Source organism: Bidens hawaiensis, unplaced genomic scaffold (genome assembly GCF_021521415.1).
Source record: "Bidens hawaiensis isolate Kalapana, Puna unplaced genomic scaffold, B.hawaiensis_p1.1 tig00012024_1, whole genome shotgun sequence".
Classification (NCBI taxonomy): Eukaryota; Viridiplantae; Streptophyta; class Magnoliopsida; order Asterales; family Asteraceae; genus Bidens; species Bidens hawaiensis.
The window spans coordinates 1-18616 of NW_027491965.1; the positions used below are offsets into that span (position 1 = coordinate 1).

Genomic DNA, 18616 nt, shown 5'->3' on the forward strand with positions numbered 1-18616 from the left:
GGGAAACATTACTTAACCCCCAGATTATCTATAATCTGTACTGGGTCACTTAGTGTTTCTTCACCTAGTCTTGTTACCACACCTGATAATACTAATAAAGTTTGAATAATAAATAAATAATGAAAAAAAACCTTTATCAGGTTGACTGGTAGGCTGAGCAAAAGGAGCACTGTCAATATGATACTCTCGGTTACCCGTATCTGGAGCGATCTCGTGTCGTTTCGGTATCAAACCCGGGTACCGTTTTCTTCGGTGACATTTAGGCGAAAATAGTAAACAAACCAACACCAAAACAATAAGCCCGAACACTGATGCTATTGATACCCAAACAGTCTTTTTAGCACTCCATGATTTCTTGGTAGTGGTGGAGTTGTGATCTTGTGTGGATGCGGGACCACTGGCTTGTTGTGGTCCTTGTTTACCGGGTGTTTGTTTAGGTGACAGAAAGAAAGGTGTTCCTGAGCCTGTGGGGGTGTTTGGGTACGGGGATAACAGGGGAGCGGTTGTCGAATTGGTGTTGAATGGATTCCCGTCTTTTTTGAAATCGGGTATGGATAGTAGTTTGTCGGGTATGGGCCCGTTGAAGAGGTTATTTTCTATGTTTCTGTTTAAAAGGAAAATAATAAGTTAATAAAAAATATAAAATAGAGTTATGTTCTGTTTTCGTCTATGTGGTTTCGTTCCCGTAGTTTAGCCGCCATTTTAACTGGTTCAGCCCAGATGAATTTAATAAACAGGGGTATTTTGGTCATTTTTGTGAAAATTAATAGAAAGAATTTAACATAGTAGTGTTGTCACAAAAACGGTTAAAAATTGAAACCAAGTGACTTAAAGGGTTGATGGTTGCAATTTTGGACCGACGCAGTTAAAATGGCCAAACCATATAAGTCATAAATGAACATATAAAGTTGAAGGTGATTTAGAAGCTTACAGATCATGCAATGGAAGATCTTCAAGAACATCAAGAGTTCCTGAAAGCTTATTGTTCTGCAAATGACTGCACACACACGTGCGGGTCAAATCAGAAGTCTAACGGATTGAAACGATATAACTATTGTAAACATATTTGACATACTAATTATTTATAATGAATGTGTGTTGTTGACAAGATGATTACTCACAAGGTAGTTAAAGAAGATAAACTCGATAACGATGAAGGTAATTCTCCACTCAAACTGTTACTGGATAAATCTCTGCAAAGTTAAAAAAAAATTAAAAATAAATTAAAAACATCTAGAAAATGTGAAATAAAGTGTGATTCTTTAAGATTATGAAACTTACAGGTTGACCAAAGCAGTTAAGCCTTCAAAGGAATCCGGTATTTCGCCAGATAAGCTGTTATCATTTAGAGACCTGAAATGCAAGAAACATAACATATAATTCACGTTAATAATATAAATCTAAATCTTAAACAGAATAAATGCAAATCAATCCAACCCGTTTGAGACAACACAAAACCAAAATAGACACGATAATAAGTAAAACGTGTCGAAATAGTAGGGATGTGAATTTATATGACACGAGTTCGCGGGTTTGAAATAGTAGGGATGTGAATTTATATGAAACCTATTTATAGTTAAAAAAATGTATTTTATGTCATATCTTAAAAAGGTTTTTGTATTTTCTGCCAAACGAGACTGACATCAAGTTTTCATAATTTAAACGTATCTGTTTTATAAATGTATTTAACTTTTGTTATAAATTTATAATCTTAGTATATTAATATGATAGAAACAAAAAGATAAAAACAATTTCGGGTTAAACGGGCCGTGTTCATGCCAGACCGTGAATATTCATGTCACGTTCGGGTTCACGTGTCTGACATGATTTCCGGGTGTTTGTGTCAGGTTCGCGGTACCCATTGTTAGGTTCGGAGTCACACACAAACACGAATACAATAGTAAAACCGAAAGAATAAACGAAAGAGACACAAGGATTTAAGTGGTTCGGTCACGGTGTATGACCTACGTCCACTGTCGATAACTAGGGTTTTCTTATTATTGAGTGATACAAACTTACAAGTACAGGAGAGAATAAATAGACTAGACAATTAGGGTTTAACCCTTTAACTAAACTGGGCCTGATTAGAGCTTTTGGGCTTGGCCAAAACTCAAACAGCTTAATCTCCTAATTCTGTCTATTCGTCTAAACCGGACCAGACCCATGATGGATCGGAGACCACAACATAACAATCTCCCACTTGGGCTTCGAGACATCTTCTCTAAGCCACCACTTGGATGCGTCAAACATTTCAACCTGCTCCCATTTGGAGACGTAAAATGTCTTCACCTGCATTGCCTTGTACATGTAAAATAAAACCCATCTGGTTTTGCACCTCCTAGTTACCCTTCGCCTTCTCAACATTATTCCTGAAGGCCTGCTGAAGCTCTGCACAGCTTCAGCTTATCCAGTATCACCGGCTTGGTGAACATATCTGCTGGATTCTTAGCACCTGAGATATTTTTCAAACTGAAAACACCATCACTGATCAAATCTCTGACAAAGTGATATCTCCTCCCGATGTGCTTAGTCTTCGAATGATAGACTGGATTCTTCGCAAGTTTCACTGCACTCTCATTGTCACAATATAAGAAGAACTCTGCCTGTTTCTTTCCCAACTCTTCAAGAAAAGTTCTCAACCATACTAATTCTTTACTTGCTTCGGCTGCTGCCATATATTCTGCCTCAGTGGTTGATAAAGCAACACTTTTCTGAAGTCTGGACATCCAACATACTGCTGTTCCCCCAACTGTGAAAACATAACCAGTAGTGCTTTTAAACGTCTTCTTACATCCACCCAGATCAGCATCTGAATAACCCCTGAGAATTGTATCATTCCCCTTAAAACATAACCCCAAACTGGAAGTACCCTTTAAGTATCTGAGTAACCATTTCACCGCTTCCCAATGTTCCTTTCCCGGATCCGACATAAAACGACTAACTACCCCGACAGCATGAGCAATGTCTGGCTGTGTACAAACCATGGCGTACATAAGACTGCCAACAGCAGATGCATACGGAACTTTAGCCATCTCTGTTCTTTCTTCCTCTGTTCTGGGAGACTGGTCTTTGGTAAGTTTGAAATGACTTCCCAAAGGTGTGTTTCTCGGTTTAGTCTTCTCATCATTCATCCTGAATCTTTCTAACACTTTCCCTATGTATTTCTCTTGGGATAGTGTTATGGAGCCATCTTTCTTTCTGGATATACTCATCCCCAAAATCTGTTTGGCTGGACCAAGATCTTTCATCTCAAATTCATCAGACAACTGTTTCTTCAACTTGCGAATCTCCTTCATATCAGATCCTGCAATTAACATATCATCTACATAAAGAAGTAGAATGATATATGAGCCTTTAAACTTCTTTAAGTAGCAGCAATGGTCGGCCTCGCATTTCTTGTACCCAGTTCTCACCATAAAATCATCAAACTTTAGGTACCATTGCCTAGGTGCCTGCTTCAGACCATACAAGCTTTTCTTCAATTTGCAGACCCATTTTTCTTTCCTGGCAACCTGAAATCCCTCAGGTTGTGCCATATAGATCTCCTCGTCAAGATCACCATGTAAAAATGCTGTCTTAACATCTAATTGCTCTAGATGTAAATTTTCTGCAGCAACAATACTTAAGATCAATCTGATGGTGGTCATCTTCACAACTGGAGAGAATATTTCATTATAATCAATTCCCTTCTTTTGCTGGAAACCCTTGACCACTAAACGAGCTTTGTATCGTTTAGACCCATCATGTTCTTCCTTGACTCTATAGACCCATTTATTCTGTAGAACTCTTTTATCTGGTGGAAACTTGGTTAAAACCCAAGTCTGGTTTTTACTCAAAGAGTTCATCTCCTCCTTCATAGCATGCTCCCACTGGAGCGAATCTTTCAACTTAAGTGCTTCATAATAACTCTCTGGCTCACCATTTTCAGTTAAAAGGAGATAATTAACTGAAGGTTTGTAACGTACCGGCTGTTTAGAAACTCTGGTGGACCTCCTAACCCAGTGCTGAGGCGGGTCAGGTTCTTGTGGAGACTGTTCATCCTCAGACTCTGAACTCCCACTGTCAGAGACTCCCTCTGACTCTTCATTTCCACCAATATCATCATCTTCAAATTCAGGAACTGTGGTTTCTTCAGTTTCTGTCTCGGGTTCGGTAGCTGACTCAACTGTCTTTTTCTGAGCATCAATTTCATATTCAACCTGCTCTTTCTGAACCCTTGATTTTGAAGTGTTTCTATCTTTGTATAACTCAGCCTCATTAAAAGTTGCATGCTTGCTTCTGACTACTTTTCTGCTTTCTAAATCCCAAAGCCTGTAGCCCATTTCGTTTGACCCATATCCAATGAAAACATATTTTTTAGCTTTAGCATCAAGCTTGTCATTTTTCACTAGATCATAAGCGCTACACCCAAAGACTTTCAAATGCTTATAATCTGCAGCTTTACCTTTCCACTCTTCTTCTGGTGTCTTGAAACCCAGCGGTACTGACAATCCCCGGTTAATTAAATAAGCTGCAGTGTTAACTGCATCTGCCCAGAACGTCTTTGGAAGCCCGGCATTAAGTCTCATACTTCTTGCCCTTTCATTTAACGTCCTGTTCATTCGTTCTGCCACTCCATTTTGTTGAGGAGTGCCAGGGACTGTAAAGATCATCCGAATACCGTACTCTTCACAATAATCACGGAATTCTTTGCTAACGTATTCACCACCGTTATCCGACTTCAAGCATTTCACCTTCAAATCAGTTTCCAATTCAACAGCAGTTTTCCATTTCTTAAAAATATCAAAAACATCAGATTTATTTTTAAGAAAGTAAACCCATACCTTGCGTGTCGAATCATCAATGAAGGTGACATAATAGTGCGATCCTCCCAAAGAAGAGACTGAAGTTGGTCCATAGACATCAGAGTGAATAAGCTCCAATTTCTGAGCTTTCGGTTGTTTTCCGGTCTTCACAAAAGATACTGTCACACCCGGCCCTGAACGGCGGAAACAGCCGGGCGCGCGCGAGTGGGGATTGATAATTAAGCACGGGTCATTGCAAACATTCAAAGTAAGATTTTCATTGCGCATGAAATGTTTAATACAAATACATTACATTGTTTAAAAATTACATAAAAACATCCAAGTATAAAAACTGTTGAAGATTTCCACGCCATATCCCCTTGCGCGGCGGGAACAACCGCGCGCATCGAAGGGATAGAACTAAAATCTTCTAAAAAGCTAGTTTTAGATGTTCAGCGTGAGGTGCTCTAAGTGTGACTTCATGCGCTACCTAGTTATCTCCTGAAAGACACGTAAAACATTTGAATCAGTATAAACTGAGTGAGTTCACAAGTTTTAGTAACTTGATAAATCGTATTGCATCATAGTCTTTATAAAAATCATTCTATAACATAATTCTGATAGCATCATTGAAACACATGCTTAGTAAAACATAGTTCTGATAACATAATCTGATAAAATCGTTCCGCGGGCTACGCGCGAACATTTCTGGGAACTGTGCTCATCTGTGTAAGTGGCGCTGCCACTACGAGCGAAATAAGTAATACCGTCCCGCGGGTTACGCGCGGACACATCTGAAAAACCGTGCTCGTCCGTGTAAGTGGCGCTGCCACTACGAGCGAATAATACCGTCCCGCGGGTTACGCGCGGACGTTGTGCCGGAAAACAAGGCGCTCGTCTGTGTAAGAGGAGCGACCTCTACGAGCGGGCTCAATCCCATAGTACTGCCCCGTGACATGCTAGGCACTCGTCTGTGTAAGAGGTGCGACCCCTACGAGTGGGCGGATCAAACCAGCAGTCCATACCCTTAGAGTTCCAATGGTAAAGTGATCATTTACTCGAATTCTGGCGCACATACATCGTAAACCATAGATAACCGTTTGCATTGCTCATCATGAAACATAATTTAAACACAATCGTTCGCATAACTTGTAAGTATACCATGATAAATCGTAATTTAAGTACGTGTCCCTCGCCCTGAAAACAGTTTAAAAACAGTGAAAATAGGGGCTGTGAGACTCACCTGTGGTTCTTGTTAAGGGATTAATCGAGATTCGGGTTTTCTTGGTGTTGGCCTCGGAATTGAAGGTCTAGAATACGATTAAATAACAAGAAGTATATATATTAAGATCAAGAAATAGGAGAATATAAGGGTTGGAAAGTAGATCTCAAGGTTATAATCTCGGCTTACCTAGTAACAGGATCGGAAATGAAAACAACTGATGCTTGGGAGATGATTAGTGCAAGTTTGCAGTTCTTAAGTGTGTTTGGGTGATAATTTGGGTTACATATTTATAGGCAAGATTTAGGGAACACAATCCCTTGCTTTAGGGGATTGAAATCTTTTCATACCTAGGTGTAATGATGATAAAGTATGGAAATTATTATTATTTATTTAAAAGTGGAGGAGTGGATAAAAGATTCTGATTTGATTTGGACAGGACATGCAGGTCTGTGGTTGGTGAGAGTAGGGTGGCTGACAGTTGACTTTTCATGTTACAGTGTGCTTTTTCAGGTGCTTTTGTCAGTTGTACAGTAAAAAGTGGAAATCTCTGAAACACGCAACTGTTTCCTTTTTGGGCGGGAATAATCCCCTTATATCTGGAGATTAGGCTAAGTGTTCTGCGCGTATAGCTTTGTGCGCATAGCTTTCTGCGTGAAGGACATTTCTTTGCTGCGGGTAGGTACGTAACCTTCTCGCAGTCAGGGACATTGAGTTTCATTTGTAGATTCTCCAGGTGGTCTTGGTATTTCAACATAGTGATCAGTTATGTTGAAGTCAATTCCATCTTGGAGCTTCAGATAAACTAACTCTCAATGTACCCGCCATGCGGGGAGGTTAGTTCCCCTTCTGCACGCGCATAAACGATTTGGGATGCACCCGCCTTAGCATCATGCGGGACGATCAACCCATTAGACAACATAAAGTTAAGTTACATGAAAACATAAAGCCAAAACATTCGCGCATGGCGCATATAACATATGCCCACGCTGGTTCTTACATCGCGCGCTCGCGCAGGGCGCACATAACGTGCCCGCGCTGACTCTAACATAGCGCGCTCGCGCAGGGCGCACATAACACATGCCCGCGCTGATTCTAATATAGCGCGCTCGCGCACGGCGCACATAACACATGCCCGCGCTGATTCTAATATAGCGCGCTCGCGCACGGCGCACATAACACATGCCCGCGCTGATTCTAATATAGCGCGCATAATATTCACAATCACCTAATTATTAGGTTGATTACTTAGTTTATAGGATTGGGAAATTACCGGGTGTCACATTTTCCCCCTGTTAAGAGAATTTCGTCCCGAAATTTAGGAGACGTCGCTGGCAGAAGCCATGCTCTGAAAGAGGTGTGGGTATTTCTTGCGCATTTGGTCTTCTCTTTCCCAAGTGAATTCAGGCCCACGCCTTGAGTTCCATTGAACCTTTACTAACTTGATTCGACTTCTGCGCAACTTTTGTTCTTTCCAATCGGTTACGGCTATAGGCTCTTCTACGAAGTGCAGTTGTTTGTCGATGTGAATCTCTTCCAACGGTAAAATCAACGTTTCGTCAGATAAACACTTTTTGAGGTTGGACACATGAAACGTATCATGAACTCCACTGAGTTCGGCGGGTAAACGGAGTTTATAAGCAACCGGACCGATCCTTTCCAGGATCTCAAATGGTCCAATGTAGCGCGGATTCAACTTTCCTCGCTTGCCGAAACGGGGGACTCCTTTCCATAGAGAGACTTTCAAAAGTACTCTATCCCCTACTTGAAACTCCAACGGTTTTCTTCGCACATCTGCGTAGCTCTTCTGTCTGTCGCGTGCTGTCTTAAGGCGATCCCGTATCTGAAAAATCTTGTCTGTTGTTTCTTGGATCAATTCTGGACCAGTCATTTGCTTGTCACCCACTTCAGCCCAGCACAGTGGGGATCTACACTTGCGCCCATACAAAGCTTCAAACGGCGCAGCCTTGAGGCTTGTGTGATAACTGTTGTTGTATGAAAATTCAACCAATGGGAGATGAGTATCCCAGCTACCCCCGAAATCGATTGCGCACGCGCGTAACATATCTTCCAATGTCTGGATTGTTCGCTCGCTTTGTCCATCCGTTTGGGGATGATAAGCTGTACTCATGTCAAGACGAGTACCTAAAGCCCCTTGTAACGATCTCCAAAACCTTGAGGTGAACCGACTATCTCTATCAGAAATGATGGACACTGGGACTCCATGTTTTGAAACTACTTCTCGAATATACAATCGGGCTAACTTTTCCATCTTATCGGTTTCCTTGATCGGCAGGAAGTGCGCTGACTTAGTTAGCCAATCTACAATAACCCAGATCGTGTCGTAACCCCCAGGTGTCCTTGGCAGTTTGGTAATGAAGTCCATAGAGATTTGTTCCCACTTCCACATGAGAATTTCTGGCTGTTGAAGCAACCCTGATGGTTTCTGGTATTCAGCCTTTACCTTCGAACACGTCAGGCACTTACTGACATACATCGCGATGGCGCCCTTCAGATTGGGCCACCAATACAGTGCTTTAACATCTTGGTACATCTTGTCTGCGCCAGGATGTACGGAATACCGCGTCTTGTGAGCTTCGTTTAATACTTGCTCGCGCAATCCTCCCTTGAGAGGGACCCATATGCGGTTAGCGAAATATAGATTGCCGTTCTCTTTAAGTTCCAAACTCTTAATCATACCCCCAAGGGATTCGTTTTTAACAAACTCTGGTTTCAAGGCTTCTTGCTGAGCGTCTCGGATGCGGGTAGAGAGCTCTGCGCGAATGATCAGTTTTAGAGCCTTGACTCGTAGCGTTTTTATTCGCTCCTTCCTACTTAGCGCGTCTGCTACCACATTCGCCTTTCCAGGGTGATACTTAATTTCACAATCATAATCATTCAACAACTCCACCCATCTTCGTTGCCTCATGTTTAAATCCTTTTCATCAAATATATGTTGAAGGCTCTTGTGATCCGTAAAGATTATACACTTCGTACCATAGAGGTAATGGCGCCAAATCTTTAGCGCGAAGACAACCGCTCCAAGTTCCAGATCATGCGTTGTGTAGTTCTTTTCATTGGTCTTGAGTTGGCGCGAGGCATACGCTATGACTTTGTCTCGCTGCATAAGGACACATCCGAGTCCCTGATGTGAAGCGTCGCAGTAAACGACGATGTCATCCGTCCCTTCGGGCAGAGACAAAATTGGCGCACTACATAACTTCTGTTTCAACATTTGAAATGCCGCTTCCTGATTTTCGCCCCAAACAAACTTCTTGTCTTTCTGAGTTAGCGCGGTCAGAGGTAGAGCTATCTTGGAGAAGTTCTCAATGAAGCGTCGATAGTAGCCAGCTAGTCCTAGGAATTGCCTCACCTCAGTTGGAGTTTTTGGCGCTTCCCAGTTTTCGATGGCCTTGACTTTGGAAGGATCAACGTGTATTCCTTTCTCGTTTACAACGTGACCGAGAAAGTGAACTTCTCTAAGCCAAAACTCGCACTTGGAAAACTTCGCATACAACTTTTCTTTCCTCAACAATTCCAAAATCAATCTCAGGTGTTGCTCATGCTCGGCCTTGGTCCGAGAGTAAATCAGAATATCATCTATAAATACAATCACAAACTTATCCAAGTATGGTTTGCACACGCGGTTCATCAGATCCATGAATACAGCCGGCGCATTAGTTAGCCCGAAAGGCATCACTAAGAACTCATAATGGCCGTATCTAGTTCGGAAGGCTGTTTTCGGCACATCTTCCTCATGGACCCTAAGTTGGTGGTATCCTGACCGTAGGTCTACCTTCGAATAATAACTGGATCCCTGCAACTGGTCAAATAAGTCGTCAATCCTCGGTAAGGGGTACCGATTCTTGACTGTCAGCTTGTTCAGCTCCCTGTAGTCAATACACATTCTGAACGAACCATCCTTCTTCTTAACAAACAGTACTGGAGCTCCCCAAGGTGAAAAGCTTGGGCGTATGAAACCCTTATCCAATAGTTCCTGTAACTGATTGGATAGCTCTTGCATCTCAGATGGAGCTAGTCGATAAGGCGCTCGAGCTACTGGCGCAGCTCCTGGGACTAAATCAATACGAAATTCGACTTGTCGCGGTGGCGGTAATCCGGGCAAATCTTCAGGAAAAACTTCTGGAAATTCGCGCACTACTGGTAAGTCTTCAATTCTTCGCTCATCTCCTTTCTTCTCTACTACATGCGCCAGGAAGGCGTAGCACCCTTTCCTTAGGCACTTGCGCGCCTTTAGGCACGAAATCAGTTTTGTCGCAACTCCCATTCTTTCCCCTTGAATTACCAAGGTTTCTCCGTTCAACAGTGGGACCCGAACATGCTTCTCATGGCAAATAACCTCCGCGTGGTTCTCGACTAACCAATCCATACCTACCACAATGTCAAAACTTCCCAAGTCTATTGGCAACAAGTTAATATTGAACCCGTGACCTCCCATGACTATTACACATTGTTCAGTTCTTTCGTTCGCGCATAACTGCCTACCGTTGGCTAGTTCTATAGTATAAGGTGTGTCTAGCCTACTGGTTGCTAAGCCTAGGGAGTCTTTAAACTCAGCGGATATAAAACTTAGGTCAGCGCCAGTATCAAATAAGACAGATGCAAAATGGCCGTTAAGCAAAAACGTACCGGTTACCACATTCGGCTCTTCTTTAGCTTCGCCCGCGCCGATCACAAAAGCTCTCCCGCGAGCTTGGTTTCCCTTGTGCGGGCAATCCCGACTGAAATGCCCTGGCCTTCCGCATGCGTAGCAGTTGTCACTGGCTCCAGCTTCCTTAGCACGGCAATTCACCGTCTTGTGCCCTGGCCTGTTACATTTGGCGCACATGACGCTCGCGCATTCACCCTCGTGGTGAAACTTGCATTTGTTGCACCATGGGTAAGGCCCGCTGTATCCTTTCCTTGATGGCTCCGCGGCTTGGATCGCGTAAACCCTTGCGCTCTCCTGCTTCTTGAACGGTGGCTGCTTGGAGTCAGACCCTCGGTGGTGAGAGTTCCATTTCCTCTTGGAGTCAGAGGTTCGCTGCTCGATTCCGCGCGTAGTCAACATACCCGCACGGACCGTATCCCTTGTAAGGGTGATGGCCCGCGCTACCCGCCTCATCAAAGGTTGGAGGTGCTGCGGCGTTGAGCGGAACCCTAACAACAGGAGGTAACCCAAAGATATACCTCTCGATCTTCTTTTCCTCCGTGTTTGCCATGTCTGGCACCAACTGGAAAAGCTCGTTGAACCGGTTGTTGTAGGCGTCGATATCCGTTCCTACCATGGTGTGGTTCCAGAATTCCTGTTGCAGACTCTGAATTTCTGCGCGAGAGCAGAACTTTCTCATCAACATTTCCTTCAGTTCCTCCCAGGTCTTGTGGAGAGCAACTTCTCGCCCCAAAGTCTTCACTTGAAGCTTCCACCAAGACGAAGCTGCTTCTTGGAACATGCAGGTCGCGTAAAGGACCTTCTGGTTCTCACTACATCCGCTAATGGAGAGAACTGTCTCCATCTTGTCAATCCAGTTGTAGAGCCCAATGGCCCCTTCGGTACCCTTGAATGGCCAAGGCCTACAGGCCATAAATGTCTTATAGGAGCACCCTTTGTCCAAGGCTCCTGATTCGGGTTCTGGGGTCTCGTTCTCTTGACGACCCTGACTAGATTCGGCCTTGCTGGCCTCATGTGTTGCGATCGTTTGCGCGATTATTTCCGCGAGTTCCTCGGGTGTCATGGTAATTCCCTTGGCTCTAGTTGGAGGCATTCTCGTTCTTAAAAAGAGAAAATATAACAAACTTAGCGCATGTACTCTGAGCACGCAATGTTCTTATCTTTATTCACTAGATACTATGTGACCCGTGTTCTTAAGTGTGTGTATAGTTTCTTTTGAAAATATTTTCTTTGAAAAATATTTCATGCGATTCCCCAACGGTTATAGTCTAGGTTAAAACTTCTTTTCCTAGTTCGCTATAACCAGTGCTCTGATACCAATCTGTCACACCCGGCCCTGAACGGCGGAAACAGCCAGGCGCGCGCGAGTGGGGATTGATAATTAAGCACGGGTCATTGCAAACATTCAAAGTAAGATTTTCATTGCGCATGAAATGTTTAATACAAATACATTACATTGTTTAAAAATTACATAAAAACATCCAAGTATAAAAACTGTTGAAGATTTCCACGCCATATCCCCTTGCGCGGCGGGAACAACCGCGGGCATCGAAGGGATAGAACTAAAATCTTCCAAAAAGCTAGTTTTAGATGTTCAGCGTGAGGTGCTCTAAGTGTGACTTCATGCGCTACCTAATTATCTCCTGAAAGACACGTAAAACATTTGAATCAGTATAAACTGAGTGAGTTCACAAGTTTTAGTAACTTGATAAATCGTATTGCATCATAGTCTTTATAAAAATCATTCTATAACATAATTCTGATAGCATCATTGAAACACATGCTTAGTAAAACATAGTTCTGATAACATAATCTGATAAAATCGTTCCGCGGGCTACGCGCGAACATTTCTGGGAACTGTGCTCGTCTGTGTAAGTGGCGCTGCCACTACGAGCGAAATAAGTAATACCGTCCCGCGGGTTACGCGCGGACACATCTGAAAAACCGTGCTCGTCCGTGTAAGTGGCGCTGCCACTACGAGCGAATAATACCGTCCCGCGGGTTACGCGCGGACGTTGTGCCGGAAAACAAGGCGCTCGTCTGCGTAAGAGGAGCGACCTCTACGTGCGGGCTCAATCCCATAGTACTGCCCCGTGACATGCTAGGCACTCGTCTGTGTAAGAGGTGCGACCCCTACGAGTGGGCGGATCAAACCAGCAGTCCATACCCTTAGAGTTCCAATGGTAAAGTGATCACTTACTCGAATTCTGGCGCACATACATCGTAAACCATAGATAACCGTTTGCATTGCTCATCATGAAACATAATTTAAACACAATCGTTCGCACAACTTGTAAGTATACCATGATAGTACGTGTCCCTCGCCCCGAAAACAGTTTAAAAACAGTGAAAATAGTGAAAATAGGGGCTGTGAGACTCACCTGTGGTTCTTGTTAAGGGATTAATCGAGATTCGGGTTTTCTTGGTGTTGGCCTCGGAATTGAAGGTCTAGAATACGATTAAATAACAAGAATTATATATATTAAGATCAAGAAATAGGAGAATATAAGGGTTGGAAAGTAGATCTCAAGGTTATAATCTCGGCTTACCTAGTAACAGGATCGGAAATGAAAACAACGGATGCTTGGGAGATGATTAGTGCAAGTTTGCAGTTCTTAAGTGTGTTTGGGTGATAATTTGGGTTACATATTTATAGGCAAGATTTAGGGAACACAATCCCTTGCTTTAGGGGATTGAAATCTTTTCATACCTAGGTGTAATGATGATAACGTATGGAAATTATTATTATTTATTTAAAAGTGGAGGAGTGGATAAAAGATTCTGATTTGATTTGGACAGGACATGCAGGTCTGTGGTTGGTAAGAGTAGGGTGGCTGACAGTTGACTTTTCATGTTACAGTGTGCTTTTTCAGGTGCTTTTGTCAGTTGTACAGTAAAAAGTGGAAATCTCTGAAACACGCAACTGTTTCCTTTTTGGGCGGGAATAATCCCCTTATATCTGGAGATTAGGCTAAGTGTTCTGCGCGTATAGCTTTGTGCGCATAGCTTTCTGCGTGAAGGACATTTCTTTGCTGCGGGTAGGTACGTAACCTTCTCGCAGTCAGGAACATTGAGTTTCATTTGTAGATTCTCCAGGTGGTCTTGGTATTTCAACATAGTGATCAGTTATGTTGAAGTCAATTCCATCTTGGAGCTTCAGATAAACTAACTCTCAATGTTCCCGCCATGCGGGGAGGTTAGTTCCCCTTCTGCACGCGCATAAACGATTTGGGATGCACCCGCCTTAGCATCATGCGGGACGATCAACCCATTAGACAAAATAAAGTTAAGTTACATGAAAACATAAAGCCAAAACATTCGCGCATGGCGCATATAACATATGCCCACGCTGGTTCTTACATCGCGCGCTCGCGCAGGGCGCACATAACGTGCCCGCGCTGACTCTAACATAGCGCGCCTCGCGCAGGGCGCACATAACACATGCCCGCTCTGATTCTAATATAGCGCGCTCGCGCACGGCGCACATAACACATGCCCGCGCTGATTCTAATATAGCGCGCTCGCGCACGGCGCACATAACACATGCCCGCGCTGATTCTAATATAGCGCGCATAATATTCACAATCACCTAATTATTAGGTTGATTACTTAGTTTATAGGATTGAGAAATTACCGGGTGTCACAGATACTTTCTTCTTTTTACCGAAAACACATGGTTCACAAAATTCAGATTCAACCTTCTTCAGTTCTGGAATTTTTCCTCTAGCAACGAGCATTTTCATCCCTTTTTCACTCATGTGGCCGAGTCGTTGGTGCCACAAACTAGACTGACTCGGTCCACTGGTCACTGCATTTACCCCATCAGCTGGAATTTCAACCATGTATAAAGTGCCCTTCTTTTTACCTCTGGCGATCACAAGATTCCCTTTCACAACTTTCCATTGACCCCCACCAAACATAACATCATATCCTTGGTCATCTAACTGCCCAACAGAAATTAGCTTTCTTCTAAGGCTAGGAACGACCCGAACATCCTTTAGAGTCCATGAGGTGCCCAATGAAGTTTTTAGTTCAATATCCCCCATCCCCGTGATATCAACAGCATGATTATTAGCCAAACGAACTTTACCAAAATTACCTGTTCGGAGATTCTTCATCTTCTTCGTGCTATAAGTGGCATGAAAAGATGCACCAGAATCCATAATCCATGAATCTGTTGATTCTTCAACACAGCAGATAAGAGTCTCTTCTGAACCTTCTGAATCATCTGAACCGGTGGCCAGATTAACTTCCTTCTTAGATTCTTTCTTTTCTTTTGAAATTGAGGGGTTAGGGCATTGGTTTCTGAAATGCCCCATTTCTTTGCAATTCCAACACTCAATGTCTTTTCTGGGCTTTGACTGACTTCTTCTTCTAGACTTTGACCTACCCCTGCCATTACCTTTCTCTCTTCTCCTACCTCTCCCTTCGGTGCTCAATATAGAACTAGATGTCTCACCAGAATTCCTTCTTCTTATGTCCTCCCCTAAAATCAAATCCCGGACTCCTTCAAAAGTAAGCTTAGTATTCCCAGAAGAACTACTAACTGCAGTAACAGTCCCTGACCAACTTTCGGGTAACGAGGATAACAAGAGTAACGCTTGAACTTCATCATCAAACTTGATATCAACAGAAGACAAACGAGAAATAATAGTGTTGAAGTCATTAACATGAGAGGTAACAGATGCCCCTTCCTTCATTCTGGTGTTAACTAGCTGTCTAATCAGAAATACCTTGTTTGATGCAGAAGGCTTTTCATACATATTTGACAAGGCTTTCATAAGACCATACGTGGTAGTTTCATTTACAATATTGAATGCCACATTCTTAGCTAGTGAGAGTCTAATAACAGCTATGGCTTTTCTGTCAAGTACCTTCCACTCATCATCTTTCATACTTTCCGGTTTCCTCTCTTCTAGTGCTTCCATTAAGTCTTTCTGACATAGCAAATCCTCAATTTGCATTTTCCACCATCCAAAATCCTGACCATCAAACTTCTCAATCTTGATCTTTCCGTCCTCAGCCATTATCCAAACTGAGTTTTGATTACAGCAAACAACCAAACTACCCAAGGAATAAAAGGACTGGAAACTGATCAGAAAAAACGAACCAGCAGCTGCGGAACCCTAATCAGCGGCGGCGGAACTGTAGCAGCGGCGGCGGTACTGTAGCGGCGGCGGCGGTACTGTAGTAGCGGCAGCGGTACTGTAGCAGCGGCGGTGGAACTGTAGCAGCGGAGCAGCGGCGGCGGAACTGTGTGTATAATCGAGAACCAGGCTCTGATGCCAATTGTTTGGTTCGGAGTCACACACAAACACGAATACAATAGTAAAACCGAAAGAATAAACGAAAGAGACACAAGGATTTAAGTGGTTCGGTCACGGTGTATGACCTACGTCCACTGTCAATAACTAGGGTTTTCTTATTATTGAGTGATACAAACTTACAAGTACAGGAGAGAATAAATAGACTAGACAATTAGGGTTTAACCCTTTAACTAAACTGGGCCTGATTAGAGCTTTTGGGCTTGGCCAAAACTCAAACAGCTTAATCTCCTAATTCTGTCTATTCGTCTAAACCGGACCCGACCCATGATGGATCGGAGACCACAACATAACACCCATTTAGCATCCTAGTAACAAGCCACCTCTAGTTTAAGCAAACAAGTAATTACAAGGCAGATAATTGTGTTAAAGAGGATAAAGTATCCGGTAAGCTTCCAGTAAAGTTATTATCTGCAAGAAAGCTGCCAAAGGCAAAGATTATCATATGTTTACCATATAATAAATTTCAAAAAATAAAACAAAAAACAATTTATGAGACGACATATCTTACATAGTTGTGATGGTAACAGGAAAAGATGTTGAAATGCTACCCCCAATCAAATTATTGCTCAAATCTCTACAAAAACACCAACAAAACATATCATCAGTTATAAAACGCCATATGTCAACTATATCTAACAAGCGAGCCAACACAATCTTAGGCTCGAGCTCATAAAGATACGAGCCGAAAGCTAAGCTCGTATTCAACAGCAGACAGCGAGTTGACCCTTTTTTTAAGTTTTAAACATTTTTATGTTTTTTATACAGCAATCCAATAATATCAAATTATAGATGCATCTTGTAACACAGTACCAAAATACCAATATACAACGAAAATCATTACGAGTTACTTACATGCTTTGGAGAGAAGTAAATGATCCTAGGGTATCCCCTAATTCACCTCCCAAATTAGCACCAATCACAGTTCTACAAAAATAATAAAAACGTCACAAAAGAATCATCTTTAAAATAAAAATGTCACAAAATCATCATCATCATCGTACTCAGTATATCCCACCAATAGCAAAGCTATAGTAGGGTCTGAGGAGGGTAAGATGTAGACAGCCTTACCTCTACCCCATAGGGATAGAGAGGCTGCTTCCGGTGAGACCCTCGGCTCGATAGTAGTTTTGCATCAAGCCTTGGACATAAGACACATAACACTCAACCATCGGGACACCGACCGATTGGTGCGTGTACCCTTGTCTTTCGGCTATCAACGCCACCACATGATGCCTGATTAACCTTCCGCCACTTTTAACGTTATTTTCACGATATTGGTAAAATAACGTCAAAATTAGTGCAATTTCGCTTTTGCCCACCCGAGGGTTCACACATATATACATTATATGCGTGCACCGCAAGCAGGGCGTAAAAAATGTCACAAAATAATAATAATAATAATAATAGCATACATGGATATAATGTTGGTCTTTGTATCATCACACACAACACCTTGCCATGCTTCCACACACGGGTCACCCGCACTTGCTGTCCATCCCGGAAGAGCAGGGGATCCCAAGGCAGCATATAAATTATTAATCGCACTAACTGAAACCATTCATAATGAAATTAGCAACAACAACATCAATAACCACAATCCAAACCAATTTATATCCCAATTTCAACAATTTAACCACTAATTGAATATTTATTATTGTTTTTTTAAACAGATTGTAATCGTTTTGAGTTTAACGTGTTAAATAAAATTTTCAAATCTCAAAGAAAAATAATAAAAAATAAAAAAAGTTGTTAGTTTTGTTGTATATTGACCTAAAAAAAATTCCATTGCTAAACTCAAAAATATTACAATAGAGAGACATGTAAACAGTGCGCTTTTTGCTAAAAACGAAGTTTTGGGTCTTAGGGACAGAAAGATTACAATTCACCCAAATGTAATTTATCAAAGTTTATTGTCAATTTATCAAAGTTTAATAATGAAATTAGCAACAAGAATATAAACTAGCTAATAATTTAATATTACATATCAACCAGATCTAAAGTACTAACCGTCAGCAGGATTTGTAGCAAGAGAAAGTGGAGCAAGAAAGATCAACACAAGTCCTAGGATCACCGACAAGTAAAGTACAGATCTAGTAACATCCATTGATCCTTAACTTAACCTGAAAACAAAACAAACATGATGATATAAATTAAATGTTGTATATAACAATGGCATTGGATGATGAAACATGGAACATACTCATCCTCATCTGGGTTTGAGTGAAATTGAAGAGATTGATAATGAGAGTGCTGGAATCTCAAGAACAAAGAAAAAGGAGGTTGTGGAAAGTTGCAGAAAAAAAAGATTATTAATTTTTGTTTGTTAATTTATTTATTTTATGAAAAGGAGAATGAAAGAATGAATTTGATGGATGGTATGAGATGGAGAGTGGGTGGGTGTGTGGAAGTCATAGCAGGAGCATTCTCATCCAACCCCTCATATTATGTGAGGGGTGTTTTTATAATTTAGAGAGTGATTCAGGGTATTGTGAGTGAAAAGTTTTTATATTTTAGAAAAAGTAATGATTTTTCTGTATATTTGAAAAGTTACTGTTCATCCCCCTATAATTTTTTAATATATTTTGAAAGTGGTTGTGAGTGAAGGAAAAAG

At 42.0% G+C, this 18616-nt stretch overlaps 1 protein-coding gene across 1 annotated transcript; it reads right to left on the reverse strand.

Annotated features, from left to right (window-relative positions):
• Nucleotides 1–82: 82 nt before the first annotated feature.
• LOC143539768 (protein STRUBBELIG-RECEPTOR FAMILY 3-like) lies at nucleotides 83–18135 on the reverse strand (the record flags this gene model as incomplete). The annotated part of the gene is made up of 9 exons (XM_077032984.1): nucleotides 18013–18135; nucleotides 17418–17553; nucleotides 16858–16929; nucleotides 16514–16579; nucleotides 16353–16424; nucleotides 1282–1353; nucleotides 1122–1193; nucleotides 932–997; nucleotides 83–604 (listed from the first exon to the last, which is right to left on the reverse strand). Coding segments are annotated over exons 1-9 (1175 nt in total), but the record flags the coding sequence as incomplete, so codon positions are not given.
• Nucleotides 18136–18616: the final 481 nt, after the last annotated feature.